General features: G+C 45.9%; 2 protein-coding genes and 1 long non-coding RNA gene across 13 annotated transcripts in view; 2 read left to right on the forward strand and 1 right to left on the reverse strand.

The window, feature by feature from the left end:
- EVI5 (ecotropic viral integration site 5) overlaps positions 1-4,765 on the forward strand; it is a 77,730-nt gene extending 72,965 nt beyond the window's left edge. For all 7 annotated transcript variants that reach the window (XM_061379267.1, XM_061379270.1, XM_061379264.1 and 4 more), the window contains one exon: positions 3,495-4,765. In XM_061379267.1, the coding sequence (XP_061235251.1) occupies positions 3,495-3,800 (306 nt within the window). In that variant the 3' untranslated portion in view covers positions 3,801-4,765. The remainder of the gene's footprint in view (positions 1-3,494) is intronic.
- Positions 4,766-7,050: 2,285 nt separating this feature from the next.
- Positions 7,051-9,244, reverse strand: LOC133226113 (uncharacterized). Its single transcript, XR_009729408.1, has 3 exons — positions 8,965-9,244; positions 8,300-8,433; positions 7,051-7,312 (listed from the first exon to the last, which is right to left on the reverse strand). It is a non-coding gene; the product is annotated as an uncharacterized LOC133226113 (long non-coding RNA).
- A 1,471-nt stretch (positions 9,245-10,715) lies between these two features.
- Positions 10,716-19,964, forward strand: part of GFI1 (growth factor independent 1 transcriptional repressor) — a 108,002-nt gene continuing 98,753 nt past the window's right edge. For 3 of the 5 annotated variants that reach the window (XM_061379219.1, XM_061379216.1, XM_061379220.1), the window contains exons 1-5: positions 10,716-12,296; positions 12,428-12,635; positions 14,279-14,504; positions 14,745-14,951; positions 19,503-19,918. In XM_061379219.1, the coding sequence (XP_061235203.1) occupies positions 14,390-14,504; positions 14,745-14,951; positions 19,503-19,918 (738 nt within the window). In that variant the 5' untranslated portion in view covers positions 10,716-12,296; positions 12,428-12,635; positions 14,279-14,389. Of the gene's footprint in view, positions 12,297-12,427; positions 12,636-12,894; positions 13,053-14,278; positions 14,505-14,744; positions 14,952-19,502; positions 19,919-19,964 lie in introns of those variants that run through there. The other 2 variants (XM_061379217.1, XM_061379218.1) reach the window with 2 other exon arrangements.

Consider the following 19,964-nt stretch of genomic DNA (forward strand, 5'->3'; position numbering starts at 1 on the left):
ATAAAAACAAAAATTAAGGTGCAAATCAGATTCTACCTTCAATTGAACAACTTAAATATTTTCAAGATTAAAGTGACAAACTTATAACTGTATATAAAAATAACATTCTTTTGAAGACTAGGTTTTGTGATAAATTTGTGTCCTGATATTTAATGTAATTTAATGCATTTGGATTCAAATGACAGCACTTAGATTTTTAAGAAGTGCAGTAATTTTGGCAGGTACAGAATTGCAGATCATCAGGCTCCTTCAGAAATGCTCCTGAATTTCAGTTTCTGAAACTGAAAATGGCTGTTATCAGAACAGTAACATGCATCCCACTGCCTATGCTTTTCACACATCTCACTGAAATGCAGGCTATCTTTTAAGTTTGAAGGGAACCTGGGAGGCCTTTACACTAACTGCCTGCTTAAAACAGGATCAATGCTGAACTCAAAGTAGGGATTAGGGCTTTGTCAGTTGGGTGTTGAAACCCACTGAGGGTGAAGAGTATACAATCTCTAAACAACCTGTTGTGATTCCTAACTAGCCTTGTAGCAACTCTTTTCCTTTCATATTCAAACACAGTCTTGTGTTTTGCATTATGATTAATGTCTCTTCTCCCACCATACAATTCAGTGAAGAACCAGTTCTCTTTTATCTCAAGGTGCTCCTGCCTTAAGATAGGAGTTAAGGAGTTAAAGGCTTCAACCCCTTAACTGTGTTGTTGCCTCTCCACTGAATCTACTAATGAATATCTTGTACTGAGGAAAGAGTGAGGTAGCAAGTGCAGAATAGCACAGATGTCAGATAAGAATTGGTTCCCATGATGTACTGGCTATGCCCTTGTCAATACAGCCTAGTATGCAGTTATTTTTCATCCCTGCTCAGGGACACTGCTGATTTGTGTTTAGCTTTGTGTGTCAGGACCTCTTCCAGCAGTGTTGCTTTCCAGCCTGTCTGTCCCCATAATACAGACAGATTCTATGCTACAGTGTTTGTCTGTGCTCCTGGCTGAGATTAATGTTTTTTTAAGCAGTAGTGGAAGTTAAATATGACCATCAATAGACTTGTCAGATATATTCTCTACAGTACATTCATATTTCTCTCTAGCAGGCTAGCTTACCTTGATTCTGAGGAGTGTTTGAGAAAAAGGGCAGGCAAGTGTGAAGCTGCAGGTCAAAAGAAGTGTTCCTGGAAGGTCACACACTGAACATCCTTTCATTAGAATAACAAAAGGTAGCAGCGCACTGTTTTCCCAGACTGACTTTAAGAACTGGCAAAGACTGTGTCTATTCATGATTGTTTCACCAACATCATTTTCCACAGACTCTCATTTGGTGTTTGGAAAGGCTACTGCCTAAAACCATGAAGCCATGATTTTGTTATGTTACGTAAATACATTCATCTAAAGGTATTGTGTTGAAGACTTCAGGAAAACAGTTGAGGTCATTGGCTTGGCTTTCTGAACGTTCAAAACAACTAACATTGACTATCAGCTTTATAATTGCAGGTGAAGCAATGGCTTAACTATGCATACCTTAAAATGTATAATTTTGTACTCTAATTGAAATTTGTAATCATTTGTATGGTGGGGCTTTTTTCTGTGGTGAGGGTGGAGAGAAATTGTTGGGTTTGGTTTTGTTTTTCTGTGGCTTCTTTCCTTAGTGACTAAAATTTATAGCTGTTTTGGAAACTTCATGTGGCAGCTAATCTGATCATATTGCAGGATATTTTGAGGGATAGTATTTCTAACTGACACAAGAATCTCTGTATTAGGCTTTCTGTATCTAGGTATGTAAGCTAGTAAAAATCTATTCCAGATACATGTTACTGTCCAGGGTCTAATATCTGGTAAAAGCTGATTTCGCTTGCATCATGTATTATGCTTTGTAGGTGTGGAACTTTTTTGTTTTGCTTGCCTTTACACAGCAAGGTTGTAATTAAACAACTACAGCCTATGTGTGTGTGAAGAAAATGCAGAAAACTAACATTAGTACATGTAGTTACCACTGAGATTTAGATTTACAGCATGTACCCATATTCCTAACAGGAATGTTTTGATATAGATTAAAAGCTGGAGCTTTTATATGCTGTTAATGTCTGATTTGATGGCTTCTAATGTGATGATGACTTTTGATCTTTTTTCAACTCCTTTTTATTCTCATCTTTTGCACAAGCCCATGGTAAGTACAGAGATTCCTTCTTCCCTGAATGGACAGGTAAAATCTTCTGTTGGTGTCAATAGCAAGGACCTACATGCACTTTTATTAAATTGAATATTGCTTCAGATGTCTGAAACTACTAATAGATTTATGTGAAGAAGCTCTTCAGGCCTTTACTTCTTTTCCAGGTCTTTCTCACTGTGAAAAGTCACTCACAAAATAGCATTTGGTGCATCATCCTTTTTAAGCTTCCAGAGTGACATTATGAAGTTGCTATAATGCATTTTTAATGTTTTTCTGCATCCTTGGAATTTTTAGCTTAATACTGTTAAATTGTCAGGCTGACAGTGATGTAGTTGCTACTAAAACTAGCAAAACTGAAATTATTCTAAAAAAAAAAAAAACCAAACCAGAAAACAAACCCATGCCTCAGGATTACTTCAGTGAGGTCAGTTATTTTCCCTAAATTAACAGGGACTTGTCAGATTTCAGAGCTTTCAGTTTTACTTTTGAATAGCTTGAATGCATGGTTGTAACAGTTTATCATTTTGCAGTGTGCTTTGAATTTAAGTGTTATTATATTTGTCATGGTCTGAAAATCATTTTTTTCTTGTTTGATGTTCTCTTAAAACAGGAACTACAATCTGTTTATGCTTTACAAAGAGAAGTTTCATGCTTCTTGATTTGAAAGCTTATTGGGTCTGATCTAGATAATGAAAAGACACTAATATCTCGCAGTGTGGAGAGAACTAAGCATATTCTCTGGTTTTGGGTTTCTTTCTTACGGCTATGTGGAACTGGCAATATATGCTTGGGACCCTGCTCTTTGGGATTGGGGGAGGACTTTTCTCAAATGAGACTTTAGGTGATAAGGAGGGAAAAAATGGAGCTGTAAAAGTAGGATGTCAGAACAAATAGGTCACTCTGAAAACTAACTATAAACCATCCTTGTGGGGATATTAAAGATGCAGTAAATAGCCCAGAAGAATCTGTCATTAGTGATTCTAGGTACCTTGATTATTAAACCTTAAAACTGAAATGCTCTAGGAGTGGAAGGAGAATTTTGGAAAATTCCAAGTACTATTTAAGACATTCTTTCAAGGTCTGTCCGTGGGCAGCCTTAAGTAAGAAATCACCTTATTCTCATCCCAGCTGATTTTCAGATGTGCTACTTGTAGAATTTGATCCAGTAAGACATCAATAATATATTTTCTAGAAATGCATTTTGGGTTATTTTTTCTGTTTTGGGTTTTGTTTTGGGGGTGGGTTTTTTGGGGTTCTGAAGGGGTTTTTTGTTACTACCGAACTCTTCAACTCTGATTAACTGTTAACTTCTGCTTTTTCTAACAGATCAAATGTCTCAAAGGCCAGAGAGACTTCTCAGACCAACCCACTTTTGATGGGATTCACATTGTCAACCATTTCACAGGAGATGATGAATCATTTCATTCTTCTGATGAAGATTTTATAACTAACTCCATACAGGAGAGTGGGGTGAACTTTCATCTACATAGGAGGACTGGTCAGATGGCTTTGGATCACACAGTTGTAGACAGCAGTGACAGTGATACTGAGGAAAGTGCCCTTCACACTGAGAACTCGGACAAGATGGTTTCCAAGCAGAGAAGAATGGAATCTTACTCTACTACCGTGTGATTATCACTGTGACTAGCATTGAAGACCTTCATATTTCTTTTAAGGGTGAAATTGTCAGAAAAACCAGCTGCTGGATAGTTTCAGTTAAGTAACCATTGGATCTGGTCTGGCCTGTGATAAATATATACATGTACTGTCTATCTGCCTTCTCTCTTTGCCAAATCTTGCTAATGATACACCATTGCCATAAAACAGGCTGGGAGGAAGTTCATGGATGACAGTTCTGACAGTATTACTGAATGTTCCTTGGTTTAGAAACTGCAAATATATCATTTCTTTAATGTGTGAGAACCATTTTTGCTGTTCACAAACAGGAATTATTTTCCTCAAAAGAAATTGCTCTTGTGCAATATTTTATGCTCTGAACAAACGTGTATGTTTTACATGGTTATCTATTTGTGATCAAGATGGACCCTAGTAAACCATCTGATCATGACACATTATCTATATATATATATTAAGCTTCTCAATTACTTTTGTTTTTACTGAAGTTATTGGATGCCCACAGAAGGCTTAAAAGAGAAGCCTTTATCTGTACTAGTTCATATATGCAAATAATGGTCACTAATGCCATAAAGGTGTTTTTCACCATTTTCACTTAAATCTATGTGCATCTGCTTTTGATGTTGCTAAATGATACCTGGTCTGAATATATTAATTACAATAATGTTTATTTTGTACATATTTATATATCTACACTGAGCTGAAAATGTATATTACAGCATTTTATATGAGGAATGTAAATGTTGCAATATTACTGTCTGGTATTCTAACAGGAAATGAATTCTGTATATACGCACACTAGAAAATAATTACTAAATAAAGGCAAAACACTAACTTTACATTAAGTTCAGCCTAGCTACACTAACAGGTTCGTGTCAGAAATGCTTGTTCAAAACACTATTGACTGAAATCTTTTACCTTCATATATATGTAATGAAAATAAATTTTTCATGATTTAACAAGGTTGCAGCATTTACTGTTTAGTCACTTCTAAGCTACAGTCCCTGGTTACAGCATAGTTACTTGCTGGCTCTAGATCAGAGTGGTAGTTCAAATAAGGTGAAAAATTATCCGTGTCTTACCGTTAGTTCTAATTAAGTGCAATACAAATATGCACGTTCAGTTGTCTTAAAGTTTTAGATTACAGAGCTGTCTCAGAAATAAGCTATTGGTCCTACCACCAAATAGCTGCAATTCGCCAAAGCAGTTAAGAGATGAGATGAGCATCTTGCCTTCATGCTTTCCTGAAAATTGAGATCCAGTAAAATGGTCCTAGCTTCTTGAACAGAACAGGGTATTCTGCTATTGTCATATGAACACTCACTTGCCCTCGCAGACACATTCCAGTCAAGAATAATCTTAGTAGCAGCTAATTTTTGCTAGCTTATGTAATTAAACAATTCTTATGACTTCATCTCTGGCAATATTTGCAACTATTCTATTAATTAAGAAACAGTAGGTACTGCTAGCACATACATTAATTGTCTTGCAACCCAGGAGGAGCAGTGTAGTTGTTTAAAATTGCTAAGGCATAGAAGAATACTGCTGAATGCAGCTGTTAGTCCTGTTAGTACTTTCTTTCTGAGGACACATCCAAAATAGAACAGCATAACTGAGGAGATAACAAATGTTTAAAGAATGATAGAGAAGGCTGCATGGAAGAAGTGCATTCTGTGCATCTCAACAGTATTATCTGACCTAAGTGCAACCTAATTTAAATCTTCAAGTGGATGACTAATTCCAATTTACTTATTTCTGCAGCTCCTAATATGCTTCAGTATTTCTGCAAAATTTCCCCACATCCTACCAATGAATATGTAGTTCCCAGTATAGCCTATGGAAACGGCCGTCTCTGAGGTGGTTTAGCTGTCTGCTTCTGATCCCTCTAGGAAATTTCATACATGCAAAACCGTATCAGGAGCGCCTTTGTTCACTAACAAATAATAGTTGCCTTTTTTTTCCTTCCAATGAGTATCTGGTAATTTATATTTGCACCTGGATAAGTGTTGCTCAGAAGGCTAGGTGACAGATGCATTGTTGCCTGCCATCAATACCAGCTGCAAGTCTCTCTTAAAGGTAATGTTCTATAATAAGTGGCAGGCGCTAAATTCAGTTGGACAACCATAAAAATCCTATGTGTTTGAACAGTGAAGTGTTATGATTTTGCAATAACTGCCTTACTGTTCAAGTGATAGCAAATGAGATTAGTTGGCAAGGGTTATTTCCTGAACTTGTGTGGTTCTGAAGTTTACTAATAGAATAAATACTGATACTGAATAACAGCAGAAATAAAAACACTAAGGGAAAAGCAGAAGTCCTTATCCAACTAACTACATCTTTTAGTGATGGTGAATCACTGGACATGCTGCAGTTTCAGAAGACTTAGTTATGCAGAATATCCTAGGAATACAACCCATGGGAGGCTGTTCAGAATCACCCTGCTTTTTCTGCAACTCTTTTGCCAAAAAGTGACACTAATCTCTTTGTTTATGTGTATTGCAATTTGAATGCGCACCAAAATAATGTCAAATCATCAACAGCACAGATAAAATATTAACATGTCAATAAATAAAGCATGCTAATTACCATGATCTTGCTTGCATGAACTTCTAACAATGCCTTTCCCTTTGATTTGCTTTTACAGGCATCCTGTAAGAGCTCAATGTGAATACTAAAAGCATAAGGTTAAAAAAAGCATGTAATCATAAAACTTCAGATTCTTGACACCGCAAGTGCTGCAGCTGAGAACAAGTGAAACAGGGAAGGAGGATGCCCTACTATATATAGAGTTCCCATGTAAATTATGCTTTCATATGTGGTAGTGAAAATGGTTCTGCTTTCCAATCTGATAATCCAGTGTCTCCACTAGGTAGAGAAGCCTCAATGATTATATTTTGTTATTTTGGGGGCTAAGGGAGAGAATATTTTAGATCCTAATAATATTTATGATTAGACACCTTTTTACTTAAGTAATTCCATTTCACATATTAGAAGTTTGTAACATTTGTGAAAAATTTGGAACATGATTGTTTGGGAGAAAGCACACCTGTGAAGTCAAGAAGCATGTGTTATTACACAGCTCAACAGCTATGAAAGCGATTAAAATAATCATCCACATAGGGGGTTGCATAAATCAAACAAAATCACTTTGTAAATCTTGTATTATTGAACTTAACCTGTATTCAGCCCTTTGTGGAACCACAACACAGAAGAAATTACATGTTTCTCGGGTTTTAATGTAGTCAGTGTTCTATATCAGAGACTGTGCAACTGCTTAGTGAAATTTGATGCTCATACACCATTTGTGCTTCAGGCTAGAATGGTCTAAAGATCCGCTAGCATAAAAATATCCACATTTTTGACTGGATGTGCCGCCAATTCTGTTACCTGTAGAGGCTCCAAATAACGTAACTGTTTCCAGAAGAAGGTAGAAGATAATGCAAATCCCCTAGGAAAGCCATTAGGCTAGTCCTGGAGACTAAAATAATAGCAACAACCACCACCACCATCTATAAAATAGAAGTTACTACGATCTAAGTGGAAATTACAGTGTTATGTTTAATTACGCAATAGCTACACCAGCTATGTGTATTGAAAGGAAGAGGAAAGCTATGTATTACCTGGAATTATGTAAGTTCATAACTGTTTTGTGAAATACTTTTATTAGTGTAATTGTACCATTATATCCTTTGTAGTTCTCTGATGGTTTTGGTTGATTGAGGGGGTTGGATTTTTTTTTACAAACTAGCTCAAAGCTTAAGAAAAATCAGTGAAATACACTGACACAGTAGTCTGTAGAACCAGAGATTCAGAATGGTGAAATGAAAAGCACACAGTAAATTGACTTTCAACATAGCATCTATGTAGCGTGAAGTTTCAGCTTCAGTGTGGAGAAGATGCATTAATATATGCTTACCTATGCGTACATGGACTCTGATTGACTAAAATCCATGATAATAGGAGCTTAACACCCTCCCTTCCCAGAAATAAATACCTCATTTCACAATTATGAAAAATAAAAGCAATGTGGCATACTCTTAGGATTGTGTACTGTTGCATAAGTGAATGAATTTTCTAGCATCCCAATATGAGAATTAAAATTCCCAAGACTATTTTGCGTAGTCTACATTCTGTAACCGATTGATTTAGGTTTCTTCTGTTCATAATGGAGGCAAGTTCTGGGTCCGCTCCTTCCCCAGGCTGGAATCCCTCTTTTCATTCCAGCCTCCAACACCATTTCCCCTCTCCAGTTCATGCTCACAGTGATCATTGCTTTTCTGATCTGCTCTGACAGCAGCAGAAGTTACTTTGTTTACCCCAGCAATAAAATAAATGAAAAAAAGGCTATCAAAATAACTGATTCATGTCTCACATATTTACATCGCATGTTTGTGCAACAAGGAGAAATATAAAGAAAATAGCGATATGATGCTGGAGGTGGTGGTGTGGGGAGAACTGTGAATTGCTTCTCCTCTTCTATGTACCAAGCAACTAACCTGTGAAATCCTGTTCTTCAGATCCTTCCTCCTGAAGTGTCTCATCACTCCTGAGCATGAAGATCTCATCTGCATCCCACCACCTTTGGTGCCTTATCCAATATCTTAGCTCTAATGGCGACATCAGGCAGATGCTGTGAACAGTGTAGTAAATTAAGTTGAGGAGCCCTGCAGTATTGAGCATGACTGTAACATAATTTCACGCTACCTTAGACTCTTTATTTCTTCCCCTCTTTTGTCACTATGGGGTAATGATCATGTACTTACCATTGCCTTCAACTGTATCTTACCAAATGTTTAACTTGTAATATTATGCTCGCTTTGGGAGATGCATTAGAGCAGCTTTGTTAAAACCCCACCACCTACACTTCACATTAATTACATCCCTCCATCAACTCAGGACATTGGGGTACAGAATATTTGGTACTGTCAACACAGCTCTTACAATGTCTCACGATGATACAAGAACACCTTAAAGGTTACTTTACAAATAGTAAGCTTTAAGGTTTAACCTTTAGGTTTAACCTAAATAATCAACCAAGAACAAGAGCTTAGTCTCTTCACCAATGTTCAGCGTGCTGTTACTAGAGGTAGCAAGCTCCCCTCAGGGGTGGAAAGAGCCCTGGGACAATGGCCAAGGCGTGGAAATTGCCTTCAGGCCTTACCTATGGTCTGCATCAGCTGCAGCGTTTCTCTTTCAGTCCCTTCCTCTGTAGTGATGGCAACCTAGTGATATTTCTGGGTTGCAAGATAAAATGCATGAGAGGCAATAAAAAGGGCTGGAAATCCATGGGATGTGAGAAGATCCTAAGTTGCAGCATCAGCCAGGGCCAGCAAAGCCCCAGAACCTGTGTGCAGTTCCCAGTGCCAAGGCACTCTCCTGGGCAGAGCAGCAGCAAGGGGTGGCAAAGGCTCCCCTCAGCACTCCCCTAAGGGATCCCCTTAAGGACCCTCTTCAGCGCTCCTCTCAATGCTCCCCTTCAGGGCTCCTCTTAGGGCTCCCCTTAAGGACTCTCCTCAGGACTCCCCTCAGTGCTCTCCTCAAGGACTCCCCTCAGGGCTCCCCTCAGGGCTCCCCTCAGGACTCCCCTCAGGGCTCCCCCTCAAGTCCCCCTTCAAGTATCTCCCCTTAAGAGCTCCCCTCAAGGCTTCCCTCAGGATTCCACTCAGGGCTCCACCTCAGGGCTCCACTGCAGGACTCCCCTCAGGACTCCACCTCAGGGCTCTCCTCAGGGCTTCCCCTCAGGGCTCCACCTCAGGATTCCCCTCAGGGCTCCCCTCAGGACTCCCCTAAGCATTCTACCTCAGGGCTCCCCTCAGGGCTCCATCTCAGGGCTCCCCTCAGGACTCCCCTCAGAGCTCCCCTTAAGGAGTCCTCACAAGCACTCTCCTCAGGACTCCCCTCAGGGCTCCCCTCAGGACTCCCCTAAGCATTCTACCTCAGGGCTCCACCTCAGGGCTCCATCTCAGGACTCCCCTAAGCATTCTACCTCAGGGCTCCCCTCAGGGCTCCATCTCAGGGCTCCCCTCAGGACTCCCCTCAGAGCTCCCCTTAAGGACTCCTCACAAGCACTCTCCTCAGGACTCCCCTCAGGGCTCCCCTCAGGGCTCCCCTCAGAGCTCCCTTTAAGGGCTTCCCTCACGGACTCCCCTCAGGACTCCTCTCAGGGCTCCCCTTAAGGGCTGCCCCACTCAGGGCTCCCCTCAGAGGGGTGAGGGAGTGGGGCCGTTTTCCACCTCTCCCGGCCTCGAGGGCCCGCCGCAGGCGGAAGGAGTTATGTGAGGGAGCGAGCAGTAACGACGGCCTGTGCCCGCACCCGGCGCCTCCCGGTACCGATCCCGGCCGCTGCCGGAGACTGTTCTGGCCGCCTTCACGGCTAGAACTAAAGCCGGTACGAAGCCGGCAGCTCCGGCTCGCCCTCAGCACGGGTCAGCTTTCCCTGTCTTTATAAGCGGAGTGAAGCAGGTCGTCGGTCCTGACGGACACCCGGGAAGGCGCGAGCTGGTTTTGCTAATCGCTAAACAAAGCCATCTTCGGGCGCTTTCTCCTCTAGTCATTGGAGAAAGCCGACGCCGCGGGAGCCTCAGGTGTGTCCTGGTGCCCATACAGCGTCAGCCCTTACATGAGAGATTGTACGATCATTTAAACCCTCGCCTTCCTCTCTGATTTCCTTGGCTTTGCTGAAGGCTTTCACGGAGTTTGAGAAGCAGTAGGTGAGAAGTAAGGGGCGCGAGATGTGCGGTACCCAGAGGGTGTCCCCTGCTCGGGAACCGCCGTGCTGTTTACACCAAAAGCACCCGCACGAGTTTTGAATTTAGGTGTATGAAGACAAATATGTATTTTTATTCTGAGCAGGTCAGAATTGTTTACAGTCATTTAGACTACAGTCATATAGACTACAGTCATAGTTAATAGTAATTTTCAGTGATGCTTGCTTTGCATGCAGCCAAAGCGCTCCTCGCAAGGTAGTTTATCACCCCACGGCAATGGCAAACGGGGAAGGCTGTTTTGCCAAAACTCAAACTAAATCAACAAGACATACGCACGCGATAACACCGAGTTGTTCTAATCTGGTTACTTCTACTGATTCCAGCATTTTGAAGCTGACCCTAACATTTTGAAGCTGATTTTCAGAGTAATCAGCCAAAGGCAAAGGGACTGCGGTGCACAGATGCCGTAAGTAAAACTGCTGTGCCCAGCATCAGGAACTTTCCGGCAGTAATGAAGGTGTTAAGTGCGATGTCTCAGTCGTGTTCTTCAACTTCCTTTTGTGTCATTGCTAAAGCATCACGCAGGTTGGACAATTTTTCTCGCAGCGGTGTTTGCTTGCTTAGTTAGGTTTTGAGAAGTCGGGTTAATACCGTGTTCCACGCGGGCTCACAAGCACGAAGTGACTGTTTTTTCTGTGAATGCTTCGGGGGTGCTGGTGGAGAGCAGCATCTGCTCGCAAAGCCATCACGCTCCTGGGCGTGAGAGAGGCTGGAGTTTGCTCCTGCCTTGTCCGACTTCAGTTCTTAGTCGCTTCCGAACGGGAAATGATGCTAAACCTCTATTGGCTCGCTGCAGAACAGTACTACGGGCGGCCCTACAGCCATCGAAACGAAGTTGCTGGTGGCCCAGGATGTCACAACGAAGCCCGGAAGCACCTCAGAAAGATACCGAAGATTCTGTGTGAGCTGGATTTCCTGGCTGCATCAGGAATCCAAGGCTAGACCTAGAAAAAGCTGTTTTGGGGCCGGGCTCTGCAGAAGGGAGCAGGCTGCCGGGCTGCGCTGTGCAGAGGTCCCCTCTGGTGCGGGCTGTCGGGGCGGTGCTTTCCACGGACCTCCGCCACCGTGCTCGCTGCCGGTGCCTGCCCCACGGAGCCTCCCCTAGTCAGCAGCCTGAGCATCGGCACTCAGGCGAGGAAGGAGAAAGGGAAGCTTCTCTTTCGCCTTCGCGTTTGAGCCGCCCTCAAGCTACAGTAGCCACTGTGCACCGGGGAGGGGGGATGGTGGGGGATCTCGCCTACCCCTTCCATATTTAACCATTACCTAAATCCGAAGGGAAATGAGCAAACCTCTAGGCTTGGGTCTTAAGGTATTTTCAGCGCCGTTGGGCGTATTTATCCCGAAAGAGTTTTCCACAACAAGTTATTTCTAGTCTAGGGGAGGTCTCCGTCGCCCGGGGCCCTGCCTAAGCCCCGATTCTAAATGCCACGCACAGCTCGATGGCGGCTCGACCCCGTCCCCGGGCAGGGGGCAGAGATGCTGCCCAGAGCCGACTCGGCAGCGCGGGCGCCCTCTCCTCAGTCCCCTGCCCTCTGCGTCTGCCCGCCTTGAGTCAATCTGTGTTTTGAATCTGTGACTTGTTCTCGTTGCGGAAGTTGAAGGGGATCCAAGAATAGTTCAGATAGATGTGTATAATTTCTAGAGCAGAACCCCGAGAGAAATGAAACGCCCCGTTCCAGAATGACACTTTGGTGTCACTTCAGCGAGCCCTGTGAGGTGGAATACGGTAATACACTTTCATTTAAGTAAAAATGATAGAGAAAGAGGAGTGGGGACAATGCTGATCTGTGAGGCTTCGGCTTTTTTTTTTTCCTTTTTTAACCCCCCCCCCCCTTTTTTTTTTTTTTTTTTTTGCAGAAGCTCCTAACGCTCAGGAAGTGGAGTTTGTGGTTTAGGGGGCCGAGCTCTGAAGGAGTTGAGAGGCACAGAAAAAAAAAAAAAAAAAGAAAAAGCCAACTCAAGCACCATTGCTCCTTAAAGGGAGGCTAAATTTAAAGTCACCCAAACTGGCAGCCTGCGGCGCAAATCCCGTCTGCAGCCCAGCTTCCTTCACCCCTCCACATGGGTAAGCACTCTTGCTTTTCTCACCTCGCGTAGGTAGCAGCCGCCCCGGCGTGGTACCTACCCGGCCCTCTGCTCATCTCCCCCTCCCTGCAGCCCCCGCTCCGCTCCAGTCCGGCCTCCGCCGCGACGGCTCGGGGAGGCTTCCCACAGCCCTCAGGCCATCGCGAGGAGCGGTGGGGAGCGGGGCAGGTGGGCTACTGGACTAGCCTTCCCACGGCCCCGGCTCCAGCCTGGTCAGGCCTTGGGCGGCGCCGCACGGGGACCAAAACACGCAGTGGCCACAGCGGCGCCCGGAGCCCCCCACAACGGCTGCGGCTGCAGCTGCAGTTGCTGTCGGGAGGGCGACGCGTTATCGGGCCGCTTTGATTTCTCACCCCTCTCGCTGCCAGCCCCCGCTCAAGGATGAACCGAGGCGCAGGTGAGCCTGGGCTGCAACGCTCCCACCCGCCCGCCCGGCGCCTGGCCGCGGGCGGCACTTCCCCAACGGGCTGCGCTCCGGACGGGGCGGACGGGGTCGGGGCCCTGCCCTCCTTTCTCCTTTCGGGAGGAGAGAAAGCCCAAACCAACCTCCCGAAGTCCCCGAAAAGAACCAAACGAAAGCAGTTTGAACTCGCTTTTTGCAAGGTGTGAAGTGTAACGACAGAGGCGCTAAACGGGCTCCGATATACCTCTGCTGTGTTTCCCCCGAGGAGCTGGGTCGGGGCAGCTCTGGTTAACCCGATTCCTGTCCCCCTTGTCGTCTCCCGCCCCGCCCCCCCGGCTCCAGTAGCAACCCCAGGAGGTTTCCCACCTCGTCCCTCTCCTCTCCCCGGCTTCCAGTGTCCGCAGCTGCAAGGTGCAGCGGCACCAGCATCTGCGGGCTGCAGGGACAGATTCCGGTTTGCTCGTTTTCGCGTTATCGTGGTTCGCGCTGGATGGGTGAATGAGTCCCTTCGACAGCAACAGCCTCTCAGGCGCCGGGTTTAGGCTGTTGGGTTTGTAACGACTCCCCCGCCCGTCCTGGCAGCAGCCCTGCGCCGTACAGCCCGTCCTGGAGGGCGGGGACTGACCAGCCGTTCTGGGGGTACGTTTTGGTGGCGCCGTTTTGGCTGGGCTGCCGGTGCGGATGAGAGGGACAGGGGTGCACATGAGCGGCCCCTCAGAAGCTCTCCCACCCTTAGCTCGTCCCACGAAGGTTGCCCGGCCACTGCTGTGGCCTGTTTGCAAGCCTGAGGCCACTGACGGGAGGGGAAAAAGAGCCCCAAACACATCCCCCCCTCTCCGCCGCTGAAGTCCCCCGAAAGGACCAACCAAAACGCTGTTTAAACTCGCTTTTTGCAAAGTGTAAAGTGTAACGACAGAGGAGGCCCTGCGATGGCGGTGATCCTGTGAACCTCTCCTGCCTTCCGACGAAGAGCCGGCGTCCGAAGAACGGTTCTCGGCCTCTGCTGAGGCCTGTTACCAGCTATCGGCCCTCGGAACGTGGCCGGTGCGGCCCCGGGGACACCGAGGGGGAGTGTGTGTTAGTGTTGGCTCAGTAACTGCGCTCCGAAAAGGGGGGGAGAGGCTAGCGGGGCCGGGGCCACCTGTCGCGCCGCCCCCGGCTAGCGGCCCCTCCCGGCCGGCGCCCCCGGCCCTCACCGGCGGATCGGTGCCTCCCCGCAGGTCGCCTTCCCGCCGCCGCCCCGCGGGAGAGTCGGGGGTGACGCTTGCGGCCGCCGTGCCCGGCGCTTGGAGAGGGAGCGCGGCAGTGCCGGCCGCGGGAGCACCCCCACCATGCCGAGGTCCTTCCTAGTGAAGAGCAAGAAAGCGCACAGCTACCACCAGCCTCGCTCCGCCGACGAGGACTACAGCCTGCGGCTGGAGACGGTGCTAGCCCAGATCTGTGCAGGTAGGAGTCCGTCGGTCGCAGCCTTGGCCCGCCCGATGCGCATCACCCCGCTGCCAGCGGCACCGGCCAGTGGCCGTGAAGCCCCGCGGCAATGTGGACCCCGCGAAACGCTGGAGAGGCTAATGCGGGTTGGAGAAAGTCTCCTAGTAAATCTTGGTGGGAGCGGGGCAGCCGCGGGAGGTTGCTGGCAGCTCCCGTGGACCCGCACTGAGGAGCCCTCTCGTCCCTTTTGCCCTGCAGACAGCAAGATCCCCGAGGACGCGGGTCTGTGCCGCACCATCCTGCCCGACCCAGAACCTTCCCAGGGACGCTTCTCCCCGGAATCCCACCTTGCCGAGGCTGCCGATGGCACCTCCGAGTCAGCGCCCAGCTGCGAGGGCAGCGTCTGTGACAGAGTGTCCGAGTTTGAGGATTTCTGGAGACCTCCCTCGCCCTCCGTCTCGCCAGGTAGGACCGGGACGAGCAGAACTCGGCGAGGGTCCGACTGCGTGTCGGTGTCAGTGCTGTGGGGCAATGTCTCATGGCTGGGGCCCGCCGTCGAAAACAAGTGGAATGGACAGAATTGCCTTTTCACGTGCGGTGGGAAAAAGCAGATCTGTCTCTTCCATTCGTTTTCGGGTTATCTCTTTCAGGTTGCTTTTCCAGCCCGTCTCCCACTACTGAGGGATCAGCAAGCCACAGGCTGTAGAAAAGTTGTGATGCCATCAGGCATTAATTTTTTTGTTTCTGATTAATTGGTAAAGGCAAGCAGCTTATGTTTTCCTGCAAGGTCCTGCTACGCAGAGTTTAGATGTTTTTTAAAACGGGAAAAAAAATGTACTAGGCTATCTGTATACCTGCACAAGCAGTGTCGACTTTGTGTTTCGTAGTAGCTGCTAGACCTTTTTCCTAACTCCCTTTCAGGTTATTTCTTGCCTCTTGCCTATAAAAAGGATACTCCCAGTCCCTCCCTTCCCTCCCTCCTCCCCTCTCTTTTTTTTTGTTTTTATTTTCCTCCCCCTCCCCCTTTTTTCTTTTCTAAAAACGCATTCGTAAATACCAGAGGAAAATAACGATGGTCAGATTTAAACACCCCAAATCCAGGAAACTCACACTTATGGCTGCAGCGCCTGTCTCTAGCTCCCTTGTCCTGCCTTTGATGTGGTTGGAGCAGTGGGAGATGCTGTCCCCAGCCTGACGCGAATACTTATCTCGTTTAAAAATACAATGGTGTCATTTTATAACAGAAATATGTATATATATAAAACCCACCTTTTATTGCCTCGGTTAAAAAGTGACAGCTGGAAAAAAAGAATAATTTCTATCTTAGCAAAGGAAAAATTGTCTCAGCTTTACTGACAGCAGATGCCAGGAAACGAATACTTAGTCCTGTTGGGTCCTGTTTCCCTACTGATTTTCCCACTTAGCCTTTGTAATGTCCTTGTATATCAACGACTGATTGTAATGATGTGGGTTTGCATTTTTAAGGCCTCCCCCTTTTTTAAGAGTCCTAAAGCCCTTCGAGGGAATGTTCAAAATGCTGCCCAGTATCATTACAGCCATCCACAGGACAGTTCCAGTCTGTGCAAATGACACAATGGACCAAACGCAGCAGATACGCTCTTGTTAATATTTCTCCACAAAGTGTAGCAATGTGTGAAATTTTTGGTCAAATGAATTTTTCCTCCTTCTCCTTCCCCAAATAATTCCAAGCTGTATGCGGGAAAGAGACTGTTCCCAAGGTGTCTAAAGGACAGATGCAAAATGGAGCAGGTATTTTCCATGGCCGCTCTGCCTTTTCCTCCTCCCAGCTCATTTCTTCCCAAGCGATGGGATTAATCAGCTCCTAGCCAGCCACCCAGCTATCCAGGGAAGGTATCTTTGCAAAATGAGGGTGACATCCCCATATCAAGATTATTTGGGGGTGTTAGGGGTCCTGAGACTGCCTGATCCCATTCACAGGAGGAATGGGAAGGTAAGAGAATCTGAGTACTGTAAAGGAAAAGCTCTATTAAATGAACCTCAGTGCATTGAGAGAGATGCTGTTACATTAATGATGAAGGCAGTGGCAGCAGGATTAGATAGTTGGGCTTGCTCCCACATCTCCCCCTTAACCCTTCTGTCTTCCAGCTGCTTTGTCAGATTCAGTGCAAAGCTGGAATTTGTGCCTAGGTTGCTTATGCAAGACACGCTTGTGAGTGACTGTATTTCTATGATTGAGTTTGCCTGGATGGGGCAGTTTCTGTGCTCTGACAAGCAGGGCAGATGAGAAATGATGGTTCTAAATTATGCTTAAAGCGGGTGCAGTGAGTAGTACTATTACCCCTGTATCCTTAGAATGAACATAGGTGCAGGTTGCACATCAGTATGCAGTGAAAGCCAGATTTCAGCTTTGTCTTTGGGTGCCATGCTGCCTATCCAGATGAGCATGCACAGACATAATACCTGTTAACACTCTTAATACATTGTTGGCTTCATCAGTGAAAATCACTTTGTTATTTAATTTCTCTTTCTATGTGTGTCTCTAATCACATGATTTTGCTTATTTTGTGTGCTATTTTGTAGCCTGTGGAGGATAAACTGATCTTTCTTTGCTGTTTGTATCAATCTGTTCTCAATCATTTTGGGTTGAGTTTGCTTTGCCTTCAAAAAAGAGCACTGATATTTTTTTCTCCCAGAAGGGATCTATATAAAGGCTGCACAGAATTGCTAGGAAGAGGAGGAACAATCCCTCTCTGCCTCCTGCTCACCCCTTGGAGGCTTAGGTGCTGTGGAGGAGAGGAGAGGCAGACACAGAAGTGCCGTGCAGTGTGGCAGAGCAGGATTTGCAGGTCACTTTGACCCTGGGTATAGAGCTTGGATGGCTTGAGCTTGCCCCTGCAAAGTATAGTGTGCACTTGTGCTTGAGATGTCTCCAAAGCATGTGAGGTGATGGAAGGAACATTGCACGCAAACTGATCTGTGGTGCAGTGTTTACTGTGTCCCGGCTTGCCAAATTCAAGGGCTCAAAATTCAGGTCAGCCTTCCCTCTCCTCTCACTCAGCGGAATGGCTTAGAAATCAAGATTGTAAGTTATACCTTAAGGATATTCAGTTCTACTGTTGAAACACTGAGAGTTTACATTTTCATGCTTTTCTTTACAGTCTGGGCTGTAAAGTCTGGGCTACAAGTTGACTTTAAAAGGAAACAAAAAGAACAGGCAAACAAAAGGAAAGCTGAGGGCCTGATGAAATCATGCAGTTTCAAGAGCTGGGGCTTTAAGATAATTTTGAATCTTGTGATAAAATCATGAGAGATGGCAACACTGAAACTGGTTGCGAAGACACAAGATAGAAGATGTGATGCTGACCACAACCTTGCAGTCAGTGCAGAACAGGAAAAATCATGCTCAGCACCATGTCAGCTATTTTGATTTCATCGCTCTGTTCAGATGTCCCAGTTGGTATGTGAGCATGTATTTCTAACAAAAAGGCTGCTAATTTCAATGGAAGAATTAGAGACCGTTGACATCTGAAATTAAGTAAAAGACAGGAAACAGTCAAGTTATTCACAGCTCAATTTTTCACCTCATTTCCCATTCCCTTGTGTAACCACCCATAACCACCTGCCTATCCAAATGGGTAGCCTAACACATCATGCCTTTCTTCCCTAGCCCACCTCTGGTATCTTGGCTTGCTGAGGGCTGAGAAACTCATGGGAACTGTAAAATTGGCAGGAATGATAAAAAGTGAGAGAGGAATTATGGGTGGACAAGTTTTTGGGTAAAGAAGGTTATTCTGGAAGCCCCAGTTGCAAGGGATTTGTTCATCTCTGTGAAGGCATTGGCACTTCAGCAGTTATCAGATTAATTTTTCCTTGGTTCAGTAAAACTTTTAGCCAGTGGAGACATCTGACTCTCCCAGTGCTGTTGCCTGTTGTGATTAAGACTGAATGAAGAGCACCTAGGGCATTAATCAGCATCTCTGGAAAACACAGTTGGGATCTGGTACCTCGTGTTCCCTGCCCAACTGTGCTTTCCTCTATGCAAGGCTCCCTGAGCATTTGTGCCTTTAGCCACTGATCTCAAAGGTGATGTTCCTGCCATTGTATCAGACTCCACTATGGTCCCCCATGTGTGACTCCTCTTGTGTCCACTGCCTTGGTCAGATGATGTTGCCAAAGGTGAGCCTATTAGAGCCAACTGAAGCCATCTGAGCTTGTTCTGGTGGGAGATCGCTTTGATTATGACTACAAGGAAAAACTTTCTGTGTCTTCAATTTTTAATGCAGCCTATACCAATGATTTTACAAAGCTCTATATTTTGAGTGGACTAGCTTCTTTACTTGGAGAAACTTAGAGCAACCTGAAACAACCATGGTTTTGGTTCAGATGAGGACTGATTTTACATTTTCTGAAAAAAATAAGGCATGACATTCAAGCATCTCAGTAGCAGTTCTTTATTTCAGTTGTGCTGTAGTATAGTTACAGACAGTTCTGGCGTGAAGTTGAGAGACTATGTTTTAGCATAAAATTGGGCAGCAAGCAGGTTTTAGTTTTGCTGAACAGGTAAATCTCAGCACGCTTGCTCCTTTGGGCACCCCTGTAATGTCATATTTGCTATACGGATGTGTGGGATCTGCATCAGAGCTTAAACCTGTGGACAGATCTTTGATGACCATCTTGGGACACACTAGATATACTTTTTTGAGGGTCTGCAGATCAAACCAAAGGAAGTTGCCGACTGAGTTGTTTAGTGTCTCAACAGTCAGATTAGTGTACACACACCCAGAGATGGACGTAGATAAGACTGGTGGCTGCTTCAGATAACTTGGCTGGGACAGCAAGTGAATAGGTAGCACTGGATGCACAGACCCTGCTGTGCAATATAAAATGTCCTCTCATTGGAGATGAAAGGGCAGCCTCAATGTGCAGTACAGGGGTCTGACTCTGGGCACAAGTCTGAGTGCTGAGATGGTTCTGCCCCACGATAGTGGCTGTATTGTGAAGTGCACTAATTCCCTTGCCTTTGTGTTTCCACAGCCTCTGAGCGATCTGTGTGTCCATCCCTAGATGAAGCACCCCCTTTCTCAGTGCCCTTCAAGCCGTACATGTGGAACAGCCTGGCTGGCTCTGAACTGAGGCATCTTGTGCAAAGCTACAGGCCCTGCCCAACACTGGAGCGAACCTCAGCCCTTGGGCTCTTCTGTGAGCGAGGCTCTGAGTCTGCCCTCTACAGTGCTGAGTGTAGCTCTTCTCTTGGACTTTATGGTGACTTCAGCTCCCCAGGCCCGGGGCTGTATGAGCGTCCGCCAGCAGCAGCACCCAGACTCTATGCTGAGACACAGCCTGGGCTGCAGCAAGAGAAGGGCCCAGGTGGCATCAAAGTGGAGTCGGACCTCTTGTGCCGCCCATTGCTCATCAGTACTGGCTCTTACAAGTGTGTCAAGTGCAGCAAGGTAGGGATCCCTTTCTCTCACTCTGGTTATGACTCTTACCCAGCTC

The sequence above is a fragment of the Neopsephotus bourkii genome, unplaced genomic scaffold, assembly GCF_033783945.1.
Source record: "Neopsephotus bourkii isolate Nb327-2 ecotype Australia unplaced genomic scaffold, CSIRO-AGI_Nbou_v1 NB_1768, whole genome shotgun sequence".
Taxonomy (NCBI): Eukaryota; Metazoa; Chordata; class Aves; order Psittaciformes; family Psittacidae; genus Neopsephotus; species Neopsephotus bourkii.